The 18185-nt window shown below is 40.3% G+C and overlaps 1 protein-coding gene across 3 annotated transcripts in view; it reads right to left on the bottom strand.

Moving 5' to 3' along the window:
* Positions 1–2677: 2677 nt before the first annotated feature.
* mtor (mechanistic target of rapamycin kinase) overlaps positions 2678–18185 on the bottom strand; it is a 341456-nt gene continuing 325948 nt past the window's right edge. For all 3 annotated transcript variants that reach the window (XM_072245239.1, XM_072245242.1, XM_072245241.1), the window contains 7 exons: positions 16316–16390; positions 13201–13336; positions 9778–9843; positions 8991–9071; positions 7782–7862; positions 4712–4817; positions 2678–3135 (listed from right to left, as the gene is read on the bottom strand). In XM_072245239.1, the coding sequence (XP_072101340.1) occupies positions 3120–3135; positions 4712–4817; positions 7782–7862; positions 8991–9071; positions 9778–9843; positions 13201–13336; positions 16316–16390 (561 nt within the window). In that variant the 3' untranslated portion in view covers positions 2678–3119. The remainder of the gene's footprint in view (positions 3136–4711; positions 4818–7781; positions 7863–8990; positions 9072–9777; positions 9844–13200; positions 13337–16315; positions 16391–18185) is intronic.

The following is an 18185-nucleotide window of genomic DNA, read 5'->3' as shown; positions in this document are numbered from 1 at the left end:
GCAAGGCCCGATAAAGTACCAGTTTTGGTTCTGAAAGACTGTGCTGCCCAGCTGACGGATATATTTAAAATCTCCCTGGAACAATCCAATGCCCCTCGGCTTTTAAAGCAGTAACCATCATTCCAGTGCTGAAGAAGCCAACAGTAACCTGCCTAAAATAACTATTACCCAGTGGAGTTAACATCAACCATTATGAAACGCTCTCTGAGTGGCTGGTCATGAAGCACATGAAAGTCTTTCTCCCAGCTACAATGGACCCTTTTCAGTTTGCTTTTTGCTCAAATCGATCCATTGATGATGCCATAGCCTCAACCCTCCACTCTGTTATGTCCTACCTGGAAAATATGGTCTCATATGTCAGGCTGCTGTTTATAGACTTCATTTCAGCATTCAACACCATCATACCCCAGAAACTGGTGGGGAAACTGTCCTCACTGAGTCTCAACACCTCCCTCTGCAACTGGATACCGGACTTCTGAACAGTAAGGCCACATTCAGTCTGTGTGGGCAGCAACGTCTCTCGTCACATTACGCTGAGCACTGGCACTCCCCGAGACTGTGTCCTTAGCTCATTGCTGTTCACACTGCTGACTCAGGATCCAGCTCAAACCATGTCGACGAGTTTGCGGATGACACAACAGTGGCTGGCCTTACCAAGAGCGATTACAAGACGAAGTGTAGAGAGGAAATGGAATGGCTGGTGGATTAGAGTGAGACAAACAACCCAAGTCTGAACGTCCAGAAGACAAAGGAAATCTCTGTGAACTTCAGGAGGGTGCAGAGAAACCATTTCCTTCTGCAAATACATGACTCTCCGTAGATGGGAGTTGAGCGCACCACGTTCCTGGGAGTTCACATCACAGATCACCTGGTCCCTTAATATCATCTCCCTGAACTAGAAGGCACAGCAGCTCCCCTACTTCCTAAGATTGAGTCAAGCAAGGCCCCCATCCTCCATCTTAACTGTGTTTTACAGGAGCACCACAGATGCTGTCTTTGCAGCATCTAAAAAAAATCCTATCCTAATAATCCTGTTAAAGTAATTTATTGTCTGATTAAGTTCATTGGGTTAAACTGAACAAATGCAATAACAATGATTACTCGATCCCTATTCATTTAAAAAAATTATTTCCAAAATTTATAGCCTCACCAGGTTTCACCTCTTTATTTTATCACTTCCTAAATTCAGGAATTATACAGATTGCAGGAGATACTAAACAGCAAAAACGATAAACTGTAAGGACTGGTTCAGAATGGTGAAATTGGCAGAAGTGTAATTAATGGATATTAAAAACAGAGATGTTTGATACATGTATATTGGGAGACAACGTAACTTCACTGGACATGTAATTAGGAAAGAGGAGTTAGAATGCACGGTAATTATGGGAAAGATTGAAGGGAAGAAAGCAAGAGGAAGACAAGGCCAAATAATAATGGAGACAGCAGCCAGAGAACTGGAAATGAATACCAATTAATTGATCCACTTGACCCGAAACAGGAGTGTGTGAGCCATGGCAGTCAAAGCTCAAACTGGTCATGGCACCTGACGATGATGATGATTTTGGGAGGAATGATATAAAAGTACAACAATCAATAAATAATACTATGGAAAAAAACTTTTGCAGAACAGAAGGCCCATGGTGGTTTTGTACACAAATTATTAAAAGTCGTAAGGCAAGAAGTTGGGATGTATAGAGAAGTTTATACGTAAAGCCTTAGCAAGGAGATCATATTGGATCATTATAAAGCACTGGTTAGGACTCACTTGGAGCATTTTGGGTTACCAAAGGAAAAGTTCCTAATGTCAGTGGTGAGCAGGACAGCGATGCCTTTTCCTCTATGCTAGTTTCAAACCATGATAATGAACTTGACATTCCGAGAGAAGTGAGCTCCAGAGAAGTGGTGCGATGATCTTGTCACCTCTGTCCCCACTTGCCAGTCCCGCCATAAATCTCATGCACCCAGGTATAATCCTGTGATCACTCAGCTCCTGACCAAAATGATCCAGTGCTTAATCGAAAAGAGGCAATGCTGTTGGTAGCTCTACAATTACTCCTGCTGCTGCTCTTCATCCAGTCACAGCTTGAGAAGACATTGTGAAGGCTCTGCTACTCACCAATTCTCCCACACGCACCAGCCTGCCCAAACTGTAGCAGCTGGAATGTAGCTCACATATGTTATCAGCATCCTGAACCTCTTCATGTATGGTGCAGAGACAGCAGCATGGAACAGGTTGGCCTGTAACATATTTCTTAGCTTTATATTCTATGTAATTTTAAAACAGACAGAAGAAAAACTTCGAAGAGGCAAAGTCTCCTTGCAGAAGTGCAATATTCCCACTCTGCTTTTCCACAGAACATTATTGTGTGTAGAAGGATTGACGTATTCACATGTGAACAAGTTTTTAAATAATTCATTTTATGTGAGGCACTCTCAGAGACTTCAGTAGTTTAAGACACTATATGAACTTGAGCACTGCAACTTTGAATTTCAATTCCAATACAACTGTCTTAATTGAGCCACTTGGATACAAAGTTAAAATTATTTTTTCAAATTCAGGTTTTAACTTTATGATATAATGGAAGATAAGAGGACATGAAGGTCTGACAATTACTTTTGGAAGATGTCTTGAATGTTTTTGTAAAAAAACGGTATTTGCATCCATCACTTTTGGTTAATTGCTTTATTGATATTTTATGAATGGTTTATGAACTGAATTACTGGCCAGAAGTAATATGTATCCACAGTAATTACAATATTTATTATTCTATCAGGGTGCTCAGCTACATTTGATCAGATTAGTACTAAAAAGTAACCTTGCTTATTTCTAACAGTGATATTCAAAATGTCAGTACTTGGGACCCAACCAGGGTGTCAGGTCATGTCATTCTGCTCAGGCTGCTCAAAACCTCCAGCTTGCTCTGGTAAATCTCCCATCTGTGCAGGCTCCTGGTTGCAGAGCCCTGTCCACATTGGCTGCAGTCCACTGTGTTACTCTGTGCGTTGTATCATTTGTGTTATGTCCAGCAAGGTTTCAAACCTTAATAAATAAACATGGCTTATTTGGCAAGAATCACATTCAACTTTTATGAGGCCATCTTGCATGTATTGAAATTGCTTCACCAAAAGGGGCACCTAAAGGGAAAACATAATATAATTATCAACATAACACAATATAATCATCTATTTGCATTCTAAATATCTAAATGCTTCTCTTTGGTTAAAGCTGTACAGCTAATTTCTAGTGACTTGCTTGCAACAGTCATGAGATACATGACCATATCTAAAGTAAGGGAGTTACTTCAACTCTTAGCACTGTCCAACCTTGTGAATCTATTTTCTCAATGGTTTCTATTAGCTCAAGTTACACTGTCACACTCCAATGAACTGAAGACAACAAAAGCCACCTTTTCAAATACTGGAAACAGAGAACTAAGTTTCCTTGAGAAGGCAAGCAAACACTATTATCTGAAAGTCTATATTCAGGTAAACATTTCTCTTCTGAAATTGGGGTCAGGGTCTAATCAATCCTAGTTCACTTTGTTTCTGCTATGTATGATAATTGAAGCAAAGTGAGGTTGGAGCAAAGTGAGGTTGAAGCATTCTGCCTTCCAATGCAAAGAGTATCACCATTTGATCACAATCCTGCATCCTCTTTCTCGTTCTTCTCAAAATCATACCACTGTATTTTTGTTAACTGCCTTTTACTGATCAGTTATGCCTGGAGCATCTCAGTAAGTTAATATCTTAAACATTTTCTCCAAGAGAAAATCAATATCGAGGTGTGTGTGTGTGTGTGTAACAGCAGTGTAATACTGACAGTAGAAAAGAATGTTATTATTACACACAGTCTTTGAACAAAAAAAATTACAACATAGTATTTCTCAATGTTCTGTGCCATATTATTTGCCATCAAATTTCAACTACAGCCTATAATATCTTGGTTTATTCTTAGGGCCTTTCTTAAACAGTGGAACAACAATAGCTACCCTCTGTATAGGGGTCTGTGACCTCACTGCTGCTTTGCCTCAACTTCAATAGACTGTGTCTGTCTCCCTAGTAAACACAGATGCAAAAAAATCCATTTAAGATTTTCTCCATCTCTTTTGGCTCCATGCATAGATTACCATCCTGATCTTACAGAGGACCAACTTTGTCCCTCGCAATTCTTTTGCACTTAACATATCTGTAGAAGCCCTTTGGATTCTCCTTCACATTGTCTGCTGCCTTTTAGCCCTCCTGATTTCTTTCTTAAGTATTCTTTTACATTTCTTATTCTCAAGTACCTCATTTGTTCCTACCTGCTTGTACCTGCTATGCACCTCCTTTTTTTTCCTTAACCAAGGCCTCTATATCTTTTGAAAACATTCTCTACTGGAATACTGAATCATGAGATACAGTGCCAGTCAGTATATCCAAACAGGAACTGCAGCCCAAACCTAACCGCGAACTACATTGAAAACCAACTCCATAAGTCAGTATGCTGAGTGTAGCAGTGGGATGGATTTCTAGTCTGCACAGTCCAGTCCAATGTTTTGTTGCTTTGTCCAATAGGCCCATCTGTCTTTTAATGCTTATAAAAATGTCTTGGTGCTTTCTATCCCACCCATGTTTAAAGTAGCACTTTCTGTAGCTCATTTGAATGAGTAAAACTTTCTTAGAGGGGAATAAAATCTTCCATCTTGTTATTAAATGATGTCATGGCACTTACCATCCAATATAGCACTGACAGAGGTTCTCATGGGATGTTGCCTGTTTAATTAGCAGCTCCACCTGAGTGGGTACATCCAAAGTTTCATCATGGGCAAAATCACGACCTGAAATATACGTCAAACACAGGCACATTAACCTGAATCAAATGGCTCCTTCAGTCTAAGGTCAGACTTTGTCTTGATGGCTTGAATGGTGAGGTACTTCGTTCTTTGACTCTCGTGACTTTTTTTGTCTGTTACCTTCCTTTTATGTTTTTTATTCTCTGCCGATGCGAGCATTTTCCCTTTACATATTGTATGTTCACCAGTATTCTTCATTACAAGGCTTGCAAGCCTGACATGGCACTCATGGACCCAAACACAACTTCTGTGGCCAGAATGTGCATTGATGTGAGAATGGAGCTATGTATGTGGATGAAGCGCGGTCAGAAATAGGTGGTGATGTTGTAATATGTGGGTGGAGGAAGGATCATTTTGATTAACCTCTTCTACACACTCTCCAAAGGTTTCACATCTTTTCTAATGTGTGGCACCCTGAACTAAACACAATATTCCAGTTCTGGCTAAACCAGCGGTTTCTAAAGGTTCATCACTTCCTTCCTCTTGTGGTCAAAGCTTTCATTTGTCAAGTCCACAATATTACTTTGCGGGAACCATCCAGACGTTCTCTGCCCTCTAGTTAATGTTGTCTCTTCCCATTCTTGTTACCACTTGCACCACTTTATGTTCCTCAGCACTATATTTTATCTTCCTTTTATTTCACCGTCCTGAAAGTCCGTTCCAGTTCTCACAGTTCATTTCCAAGTTTTGCACCATCTACAAATTTGAGATTTGCACACTATACACTCAAATCCAAATTAATGCATATTAAGGAAAACAAAGGTCTTTTCAATTTGCCCGTTTGTTTATTTGGGACACCATGCTGCTTAATTGGGACAGGAGGCTGTTGCTGAAGCTTTTAAACTAGCATCAATTGCATGCATGCGTGGCCATTAAACACGACACCATGCTAAGAGCAAGGTTTTAAACAGTGTCTGCTGCATGTGTTTATGTTCAAAAAGCAGTGATTTTTGTCACTGATAGGTGTCAAGATATAAGCAACAAGACAATTCAGAACTCCTTTGCCCACTCACTTTAAACCTATCTCCATCTACACCTTGCCAATTTAAGTCTATTTAATGTCTTTTAGATGTAGTACCACCTCCTCTGGCAGTGCATCCCACATATCACTCTGCCTGAAGAAAAACACTGCTCAGATCCCTTTTAAAACTCCTTCATCCTAAAAGTATGCCTCCTCTTTTTGATACACTTACTAGTTCATTTACTCAGGAAAAAGATTAATGAGATTTTCACTATATTGGGGCCGGCTGGTGGCTCAATGACATCAGTGTCGGACACTGGAAAGGAGGTTCGTGGGTTGGAACCCAGTCGGGTCCGCTCCCGATTAAGCTTTCCATCTGTGCCGGGTTGAGTGTCGAGATCGCAACTTGACCTTGTAAAATAAAGGGAAAAATACTGCGAAATGTCTGTGTGAGGAGTGGCGCGCCACACAGTCCCTCTCTCGCTCCGCGCCTTGTAAAGGCATGAAAAAGATATCGTCCCGCCAACATCACACACGCACGCACGCGCCAAGAAAAAGATTTTGACTATCAACCCTGTTTACACCTCTCACAATCATATATACTTCTATCAGGTTACCTCTCAGCCTCCATCACTCCAGGGAAACAAACCTAACTGGTCCAATCTATCCAATCTCAAACTCCAAACCAGGCAACATCCTGGTGAATCTACTCTGCACTCTCTTCAGCGTAACCATATCCTTCATTTAAGGACCCTTTATCTTGTTATTTCATGCTTTCATTATTTATTTATGGTTGAACTTCAACAGCTTGTTGTTTTCTATGTTCTTGCTCTTTCGTTGATCCTGTTCACAGTTACTGAGAATGAGTGCTGATTTGCTGAGTATGCCTGCAGGAAAAAGAATCCCAGGGTTGCCTATGGTATGTACTCTGATAATAAATTTTACTTTGAACTTTATATATCTGTACATTCCTGGTCCCAATTTCCACAGCTGAATAATTTTGTATCACTATTAATTTCTTGTGGCCATATCACATGACGTCAAAACATTTCCTTTGTTTCAATTACAGTTGCAGAAGTGCACTTTTTAACTTATGAAAAACAGCGGAAGAAATCTGCTATATTATACACATTTCTAAACACTTATGTGCCTGCATTTGCATATACCACACACAAAATCCACAAATTCATAAAACAATAGAATTCTGATGAGTTTCCATCCCAATGCAGGCTACTTGACTAAAACTGTGTGGACTCCATCATGCAAAGACTATTTGACGTCTATGACACATGCATCTTTCCTCAGATGTAATTAAACGGCCAGGTTTGCCTTTCAGAGCATCGTCACCGATGGATGATGAACATGTTTCTGAAGTGTAAAATAATTTACAACTAAACAGTTTAAAGCTCATTGACACTGAAGGAACTCCTTTGTGACAACTACCCTGCATTTATTTTCTTCAAAATGCATCATGTCTAATGTGTCTACTTTGCCAGTCTGATGCCAGCTTGGCTCAGTGCCAGGATTGTTGTTTTGAGTCAGAATGTAGTCAATTTTAAGTTTCATTTCTGAGTAAATGATCTCATCATTTACAGAGTCCTGTGCTGTTGGAAAATAAATCTTTTGGTTGAGGTGTTAAACCAGGCACTACCTGTTGATTCACTACTAAAAATAGTTTGGTAATTCAGGACAGCAAGGTCATTCTTGTTTGTATAACCTTGCTGTGCAGTAAGCAAATATTACTTACAGTAGAAACCAACAATGAAAGCATTTCACAAATAATTGATGAAGCTGACTAAATACTTGTCAAGCCTATATGAAAACAAATTATTCATCTTTTAAGGAATAACTTCATAAAAATGTTCCAGGTTGTGGTAACCATGGAACAAGTTAAATACATTAAATTACATTAAGTTAAATACATTAAAAATACATTAAATTACATATCAGATGGAAAACTATTGTGAAATATCAGTGACAAAGCTTACCTGTAAGTTTGTCTCTAACTCTGTTAATGATTTGAATTGCCTTTTTGTTCAGGGCCTCAGGCTGCACCAAACCATCTCCAACTAAAAATTAAATAGCAGTTATAAACAGAAGATAACAAACAGAAAAAGTGGCCTCAATGTAACTGTGGCTGATAATGGTTTCTCTATCCTTATGACATGGAAGAGAGCCATTTTGGTTCATTGAACCTTTGGCAGCTCTGATTTCCCCAGTAATTTTCCTTGAAACCACTTCTTCCCACATTCCAAACAATTCTCACTCCCACCTACACCAGGGGAATTTCCAGTAGCCAATTAACCTAGTAAACTGCATGTCAGTGGGATGTGGGAGAAAAGTGCAAGACCTAGACAGGAAGTCGCAAATACTATCAGCATGGGAGGCACGGTTAACTTGATATAATTACTGAATTGTACAGACCAGTGAACATTTTGGAAAGCAAAGTAAATGCGTTTCTTTGAAAGCTCCTCCACTGTCAATTATTGAGCTTTGAAAGGACTTCAATTTTATTTTTAAATTCTGAAAAACATCCAGTAGGTGATTTTTTTTTCATTTGAAAAGGGCCGAAGCTGGTATGTTTCAAATAAAATAGTACCCCTGAGCCTATGCACTTTCATACTAAGGACTCTCCATCAAAGTCCCATGACCTGAAATGTTGGCTATGCTTCTCTCCCAAGATACTGCTGAACTTGCTCAGTGCTTGGAGTAGTTCCTCACACAAAATGCTGGAGGAACTCAGCAGGCCCAAAACATTGATTGTACTTTTTTCCATAGATGCTGCCTGGCCTGCTGAGTTCCTCCAGCACTTTGTGTGTGTTGCTCAGATTTCCAGCACCTGCAGACTTTCTCCTGTTGGAATAGTTCCTGATTCTCTTTTGGATTTTCAGCTTCTGCAAGTGCACAACTTCACACTTCCCTGTTTTAAAATACATTTGTCACTTATCCATCCACCCGACCAGGTTGTCAACATCTCCCTGTAGATTAAAACATTCCTACTCTCTGTTAACTACACTGCAAATTTTTGCAGCACCTACAAATTTCTTTACTACATCCTACACATTTGAGTGATCTGCTACAAAAAAAAGTCACGTGAGACAATTGATTGGAATTACTAAAGGAGCTCATGCTGGAAATACTCAGCAAGTTGAGCACCATTAGAAATAAAACAGATTCAACACTTTAAGGTAACTTACTAAAAGAATGTATGGATTCAGGCACAGTAGTCCCAGTTTTTTTGTGTGTTGTTTCTCCAAGTTCTACCCCATCCAGCAATTCTGAAACACAAAATGTAATAAAAAATATCAGTGAGGGAGCAGTCCAAGTATGTGGTGAAAACTTGAAATAAAAATTACGCTTAATAACACAATTTGTTACCATTTTAAGTAAAAACTTCTTAATATATCAGAACCAGAAAACTATGACTGATCTGAGTCGAATGGCAAATACATAGCCTAACCACACATCACAGGACAGGCTATCCCCAGGTTACAAACGCCTGACTTATGGTCACCCAAATAAATGAGCTCCCAGAATATTATTAAATTCAAATGTCCAATTTAGACATCCATTTATTCCTATGAAGAGCAGACTCTAGTTTTCTCCCTCTCTCGGCTTTTAGTAATCGTCCTTTATCAGCCTCACGTGCTTTTAATCCATTCATTACCAGGTATAGTTCACATGGAGGGATTTTGTGTATTTTCCAACTTATGCACTTCTGTAAACACAGAGCCTGTTCATTACCCGGGGAGAGCTTGTATATGATCATGGATAAATATCTACTGTCCCAATGATCATTCTGTGACCTTCACCAATTGGAAGTCAATACATTTCGAGATGGGAAATCAAAAGGAATTGCTTCTCTATCCTCTCGCACACATCCTATTCACGTCCTCTCACCAATACCCCAAACCTCCAATAATCTTAAACAAATTGCCTGAATGAACAACACTGAACCAACTATCAGTCGGCTGAGATACTCACCCCCTGTCTGACTGGTTGAGTAGGAATCTGTTCTCGTCCTGGAACGTTTGTTACCTTTAACGTTTGCTGAAGAATGGACAGAAAATATTACAGTTATCCACTGGAACCAATGCACAATAATTAAGTCAGAACTAATTCATGGATTATTTATTTTTGTTTTAAACATTCAAACGCCATCACTCATTTCAGGTGCTTTGCAAACCGAATTTGTGGTGTTTTTAGAGCACATTGTGGCTAGATGCAAAATAATTTCTTTCTCCATTATTAATTTAACATGTTTACTTTCTGCTGTGCATGGAAACTTCTGAACTTAGTTCAAGTAGTAGCAAAGTTGCTTTAAGTAGGTTGTTTTTTTTAAAAACGCAAACACGAGGAATTCTGCAGATGCTGGAAATACAAGCAACACACATCAAAGTTGCTGGTGAACACAGCAGGCCAGGCAGCATCTCCAGGAAGAGTTACAGTCGACGTTTCGGGCCGAGACTCAAGCGCAAGAGAAATTGGGTCATGCAGCAAGCCGGACAACATTATAAGACAGGTCAGTGTACCAAAGAATGGTTAAAGCAGAAGAAATTTCACGTTTTGGAATGGCCAAGTCAAAGTCCTGACCTTGATCCTATCGAAATGCTGTGGAAGGACTTGAAGCAAGCAGTTCAGACAAGGAAGCCCACCAACATCCCAGAGTTGAAGCAGTTTTATAAGGAGGAATAGCCTTAACATTCCTCTAAGCCAATGTGCGAAACTGATCAACAGTTACTGGAAACATTTGGTTGAAGTTATTGCTGTACAAGGTGGTCACACCAGTTACCAAAAGCAAAGGTTCACATACTTTTTCCAACAAATACATGTAATATTGAATTGTTTTTCTCAATAATTAAATGGAAAAAGTATAATATTATGCTTGGTTGGATTCTCTTTATCTAGTTTTAGGACTTGGGTGAAGATCTGATCATATTTTAGGTCATATTTATGCAGAAATGGAGAAAATTCTAAAGGGTTCACAAACTTTCCAGCACTACTGTAGCACTAAGATTGGTGGAGTTGTGGGTAGTGTACAAAGGTTGTGAAATAATACAGCAGGATATAGATACATTGCAAATATGGGCAGAGAAGTGGCAGGTGGAATTTAATCTGAACAAGTGTGAGGTGTTGCACTTTGGGAGGTCCTGATGAAGGGTCTCGGCCCGAAATGTCAACTGTACCTCTTCCTAGAGATGCTGCCTGGCCTGCTGCTTTCACCAGCAACTTTGATGTGTGTTGCTTAAGTAGGTTGTGTTACCTTGGGTTAAGGAAGGATAAACGGTAATACATAATGCTCTGTATGTGGTGCTTAGCCAGGATGATTGCTGATTTCCCTATTTCCGTCTAGACACACAAAATATCATCTGAATTAGAATGCTGCTGTCGTAAAAAAAAAAGAAAATGGGGGGTGGGGGGGGACAAGTATGTGAAACTTCCTGCCTGTCATAGGTATATGCCAACTGCTGTCAATAATTCTTGTGCACTTTTATAACGATGCTGGGATATGCACTCTTCAACACTGTGGTTATAACTGGCTGTCACTAGTTGTGCTGTAGTGCTCGAGTCCTGCAGTTCTCAGCTCCCTTGTTCTGATGGTAAACACCAAACTTCCAAAATACTGACAATTCCAGGACAACCTCACAAAGTGTTGAATCTGTTTTCAGAAGCTCGAAAACAGCGAATAGGATTTTGCAGTTGATCAGTAGACTATGACTCAGCAACTTGTGGAATACACATAAACACAGCTGAATGTGCAGCCTAGAAGATGCTGTCAGTGATTGTGTGCTTCCCCCAAAAGAAACAGGTGTCTTCTACCCTCTGCTGGGTGATCATAAGAAATCAGTGAAATGATTCAATCAATTTCCATCTTTTTTCAAGTGGGAGAAAATTATTGATTTGTTTTATGACATGCAATTTTAATGGCATTCTAAGTTATGGCACAATCTAATTATGAGAACAAATTTTAGCCAATTGTAATTTCCTTTTTATATACTTAGAAAAAGATAAAGCAAATAAACATTTCTAAAATTGTTTTTAAACATGCTTATGTGGATAACTTCTTCAGTAAAACTCTGATAATCTTCTATCTGGTTGTTTGGAAATTCCAATTATTTGGTACCTGACTCTCAGGGCCTCTGGTTCCCACAGACTTTAATCTTAAAAGGTTCATTGAACAATTTATTATATTACTGTGTAACATCTTAAAGAAATGTTTTAAAAATATGCTGTATATTAACAGGAAATAACATTCAATAGTCCAGAAATCTACCAGTCCAGCAGTACCCTATTAAGTCCCCCCTTCAACCTTCTATGCTCCAAAGAATAAAGACCCAACTTGCTCAACCTTTCTCTGTTATGCAGCTGCTGTGGATGAACCGGAACACGGAGGGGCAGAACGAAGTCAAGATGGCGCTAAACGGCAACTCCTTTGCTTGCATCTCCGGAAGCAGCTCTATTTCTATCTTTGATGTCTCTTTTTTCCCCTTTTCAGATTCTTTTGAAGACCTACCCCGACTTCAGTGCTTTGCAGGAATGGGACCCACTCTCAGGGCCTAATGATTGGCCACTCTTTGATATCCCAGGGACATGTCCTGGAAGACTATCGCACCTTCAGGGTGCCAGATTTTCATGGCTCTGGAGACATGCTGATTCTAGGCCGATGTTCCGTGTTCTCCCGCGACTGGAACATCGGAAGCAGCGGGTTAGCTGCTGTGGATTGTATGTCCAGAGATCTGAGCCTTTCCAGGGCCAACTCTCTGGGTGCAGAGCTCAGAAAAAACGATGCAACAGACTTTTAACATCGTGAATCATTGAGTTGTTTGTTATGTCTCCCTTTTCACTGTGAAACGGGGACACCTCTTTTTCCCTTATTGGGGGGGGGGAGAGAGAGAGAGAGAGAGAGAGAGAGAGAGAGAGCACACGCGCGAGAGAGAGAGCGCACGCGCGAGCGCCTGTGGTATGTCGAATTACTGGGTGAACAAGTAGTCATTGGGGTACTGCAAATCTGTGTCTATACTGATGCTTGCTACATGCTTGAGTGCTCGGTGGAGGGTGCTGATGCTTCTTTTGCTGGTGAGGGTGTGGGGGTAGTCGTTGCTTTGCTGCTGCTTGTGTGTGGGAGGGGAAGCTGGGGGGGACTTTGGGGTTGTTATGTTAATTATCATTCATTCTTTGGGGCACTCCTCTGTTTTCCTGGATGTTTGCGAAAGAAAAGAATTTCTGGATGTATATTGTATACATTTCTCTGACATTAAATGTACCCATTGAAGACCCTGAAGTGAAAACTATTCAATTTAAGGCTTCATTTTGAGACACACCAGGATTCTTAAAACTGAGACTGACGGAAGGTACACAAAACAGTTCCTATAACCAGACAATTAGCAAAAATTACTGAATACTTACTGTCCATGAGCCTCCAGTTTAACAAAGGGTCATATACAAAGGCTTCAAGCACAGCCATAACACTGTCCCTGTGCTCCCGAAGCACTTCCATCACTGTGTGACATGTAATTCGATAGTTCCCATCCAATCCTGTTACCTGAGGAACAGCAACAAGGAGATTAATTAGAAGGAATGGGAACAATAGAGCCTAAATTACTGAACTTATATAATGAAACAATGAGTATTGACTGTCCACAGCTCTGAGTCACAAAGTTTGGCTTGAGTCCTACTCCAGAATGACTTCAAATGTTTTAGATGAGGAGTTGGCAAAAGCCCTTATTATATTGCACCGAAGATGACCAGGGAGTGCCCTGGCCACCATTAGAAAGTGGCTGATCATTATTACACTGCTCTTTGTGAGACCCCAGTGTTGGTAAATTAATAAGCACCAATTATTTAAAAATTGCACAATGTTTACACTTTCAACAGTACATAAATCTTGGAAATTTCTTGCAGGGATAGCCTGAGGCCATGAAATAATTATATAAATCCTTTCTTTCTCAGTAATACATCATCTTCTTCGGTTGTCCATCGAAATTCGATGAGGACGTCCACTCCTTTAACGGTGAGATCTTTGATGACTATACAGTCCTATCCTGGACCCACAAGCTCTATTGCAGGTGGGACATGTATATGTGGTAGTGGTGGCAACCATGGCTGCATTTCTCCTGGCTCTCTTCTGCTGTCTTCTGGTTGTTCTTTCCGTCTCCAGAATACGAACTCTGTCCCTACACAGCTGTCACCAAGTGGTACGGTCAGCAGCAACATCCTCCAGGTCCTCGGGTCTGACCCTGCACTTCCTTAAAGCATTCTTCATCTGATCCTTATAGCGCTTCTTCAGCCCTCTAGCTGAGCGTCGACCATGATGTAGCTGGCCGTATAACACTCTGCAGGGTAGCCGACATGGGGGCATCCTTATCACGTACTGCAGCTGACGCTGGGTGATCATGGCCTCAATACTCCTGCAGTTGATTTTTACAATATTTCAGTGTGAGGCACCCGCTCACACCAGGTAATTCCCAGGATGCGCTGGAGGCAGCTTATGTGGAAGTGCTCCAAGGGCTTGATGTGACAGCTGTAGGTTACCCAAGCTTCACAGCTATAAAGGAGGGTGGTGACACAGACCGCTTGGTATACGGCGACCTTTGTGGAGGGACGAAGGCTCCTGTTCTGAAAAACTCGTACGCCAAAGTCTCCCAAAGGCAGCTGATGCCTGTTTAATGCGGCTCTGGATGTTGTTGTCAGTGCTGCTATCCTCAGAGAGAATGCTCCCCAGATATTTGAAAGATGGCACTACTGACAGCTTTTCATTACCAACAGTGAAGGCAGGTAGAGTGGGTGGGACACTGGTACTCCATTGATGCAGTGAACAACAGAGTAACATACAAATTAACTAATGACACTGATAACTGGACACAGAACACACCGTTATTTAATGCTCAGACATATTTTACTTTTGCACAAGAACAGCATGGTCCTTGTCACCACACTGTCCTGTATTCTGAACAAAGAAATGTGGTTTTTATACAGAATTGGCTTATCAGTTACGGATACCGACCATTTGATAAACTATGTGTGTGTTTGAATTCTTTACTTGCAAGAACAATCACATTCACAAAAATTCAATAGAAACTATAAGCTGACAACTGATGATACCTTGAAGTTAGTAAAGCAATTGTCCCTTCGTTGGTGCGTGTGCCTTGGGTTGCTTATCTTGTCTCCAAACTGCTGGTATGCAAAGGGAAGCCATGCTCTCCAAACAGCATTCTTCCCTGGGCTGTCTGCACTCTATCCAAAGGTTCAAAGGTCTATCCTTGCCTGGATTAGCAAGACCAAGGAACTGATTGTGGACTTCAGGAAGAGGAAGTCAGGAGAACACGCATCTGTCCTCATTGAAGGGTCAGCGGTGGAAAACATGAGCATTTCCAACATCAGCTGCATAGATCTTCCGTGGTGTTAGCATCTTCATGATCTATCCTGGGCCCAACACATTGATGCAATCACTGGTACACATGCCAGTGGTTCTATTTCATTAGGAGTTTGAGGAGATATGGTGTGTCACCGAAGACTCTTGCAAATTTCTACAGATGTACAGTTCAGCTCTGCATGCCCAATAATCCTGAATAGAAACACTGAAAATCTTCAACACAATACAGGCCCTTCGGCCCACAATGCTGCGTTGAATATGTACTAACTTTAGAAGTTATCAAGGGTTACCCATAGCCCGCTATTTTTCTAAGCTCCATGTACCTATCCAGGAGTCTCTTGAAAGACCCTATCGTATCCGCCTCCATCACCATCGCTGGCAGCCCATTCCCTGCACTCACCACTCTCTGCGTAAAAAACTTGCCCTGACATCTCCTCTGTACCTACTTTATAATATATTCTCCCCACATTCCTATCACCACGTCGCCAGATTCAACCACTCACCTACAAAATACTGGCAACTTACACTGTAATCTACCAACCCGCACACCTTTGAGGTGTGGAAAGAACCCCCAACAGTCAAAGACTGTGTGAACTGCGCACAACAACACTGGAGCTCAGATTAAACGTGCACCACTGGAGCTGGCAGACAGCAGCAGGAATAGCAAATCGTGACAGCACATTTGCACTTTTCAAGATGCCACATTTGCACTGAAATAATAAAATTTTCAGATTGGCTCATGGATAAATGTTGTTAGCAAGATTGAGAAGCTTTTCTTCATTTTGGTGAAAGTGATTAGGTATGTCCACTTTGGAAGAGCATGTTCTATTTAATGCTTTGTCTGAAAGCGGGCAGGACTTTTCTAATACATAATGGGAAAATAAAAAGTATGACTATATATAGTACATCCACTTCCTATAAGTCACAACTGAATCAATTACCAAAATAGAATATCAGAGATCTAGTCTCTGATCTCAGTGAATACTGTTAGATTGCTTCTTCTTCGGAGCCATCTAACAGTGAAAGCTGGACTGGACAACTGTGTTCCAGATGGCAAGAAATGGCAAGGGACATCAGCTTAGTATGAAACAACTTAGTATGATAGGTTGCATTATAATGTAAAAGCTGAAAATAAATGCAGGGCCATACCTCCATGGCATTGGTTAACATCCTGGTCAACCTGAACGGAATCTTCTCTGGGAATTTCTCTCTGGTCATTGCAACCTGCAGAAAAATGGACACTGAAACAATGTGCTGGAGTGAAATCTGGCAAGACCAGTTCTCTTCCCTGTTTAGGAGTACAGTACTTCCCTCTTATTTATTTCATACTGATATGACAACTAACCCATCCAAAACATCGACATATACTTCTTGACAAATGTAGTCTCTTCTTTTAATACAAAGCTGTGACGAAATGCCTGGTCTCATGATTCAGTTTCTATACCCACATTCATTACACTGTGAGTGCAATTTGCAATATCACAGACAGCTCAAAGGGGTGTGTCCCTGTCCCATTTCCTTCACCTTTAGGGGAAATGCTGAAAGAGACAATTGCACTCTATTGCCTTAAGAACATGCAGTGATTTTACATCAGCAGACAAGAATAAAGAAAACTTACGGGGCTCTCACTAAACTGAATACATGGTTAATGCACCAACAAGAAGGGAGGCCTGTCTACATTTGATAGTTTGTAACAATCAGGACAGAATTTTGAGTACAGAAATTGTTAAGCCTTTAGGAATAAGTGATCATAACATTTTAAGTTTGACATTTTTTGGGAGAGTATATCAGTAAAAACCAAAGCCATTAAATTGAATTTCAGGAAGGCAAAGTTTGTGCAGATGCGGCAAAGACTTCAGAAGGTAAACTGGAAGGAATTGCTTGATGTTGAGTCAGTTGAGGAACAGTGAGGTCAGTTTAAAGAAGTAATACACGCAGTGCAGGTAATGTTCATACCCAAGGTCGGGACAAGCAATAACAACAATAGATCAACTACATAGATGAATATAAAAATTTTTATATGTTAAAATTTTGAAGAAAAGACAGCAAAACAAGGAATACAGAAAAAATAGTAATACTGTTAACCATAAGGCATACGAAAATATGAGCGATATAGTCAAGAGGAAAATTCAGATTGGCCAAAAGACAGATTGAGAAGGTAATGGTACTGGTAATGCTAAAATTGATCCTGAGATTTTTCCAATACTTTAGTCGTAAAAGAAAAGTCAAAGAAGAAGTTAAGTGTATTAGGAATAATAATGGGAAGTTAAATTATGCAGAGAGGGACACAACAGATACTCTTACCTTATAATTTGCTTAAGTATTCACCCAAGATGTTAGCAATATGCCAGTAAGTGCAGAGAAAAATAAGGTAGTTTAAAGTGATTTAGAGATCTTAGAAAGTGATTTCCTACTTAAACTGCAAAGGCTGAAAGTTAATAAATCTCCAGGGCCGGATAACATGTATCCAAGGGTACTTAAAAGAGGTCTGTGATTATATACACAAACACCTAATATGTATTTTTCAGAAGTCATCGAAGACTGGTGAAATCCCCAAGGACTGGAAATAGGCTAACATTGTCCCAGTAAGACGGGTCACCACACTGACCTTGGTAACTATAGACTAGTAAGCTTAATGGCATTGCAGGCAAGATAATGGAAAAATAATAAAGAATGAGATGAAAAGGCAGCTTATAAGAACAGATATGTTAGTAGAAAGCCAGCATGGATTAAAAAAGGGGAAATCATATTTTGTTAATATGCTGGAGTTCTATGAAGGGGCAACTAAAATTTAAGATAACAATAGAGCAGTTGATGTCACTTACTTGGACTTTCAAAAGGCTTTTGACAAGGTACTCCACAAGAGGTTAATAATCAAATTACAGGAGGTAGGGATTCAGGAGAAGGTGTACGAGTGGGTGCAGAATTTGCTCAAAAACAGAAAACAAGTTTTGGTGAGAGGATCATTTTCACACTGAGAAGTTACTAAAAGCAGGTTCCGCAGATATCAGTTTTGAGG

Source organism: Mobula birostris, chromosome 27, assembly GCF_030028105.1.
Source record: "Mobula birostris isolate sMobBir1 chromosome 27, sMobBir1.hap1, whole genome shotgun sequence".
NCBI lineage: Eukaryota > Metazoa > Chordata > Chondrichthyes > Myliobatiformes > Myliobatidae > Mobula > Mobula birostris.
Note: the sequence above shows the minus strand (reverse complement) of the source record. Positions and strands in the feature narration are given on the sequence as shown.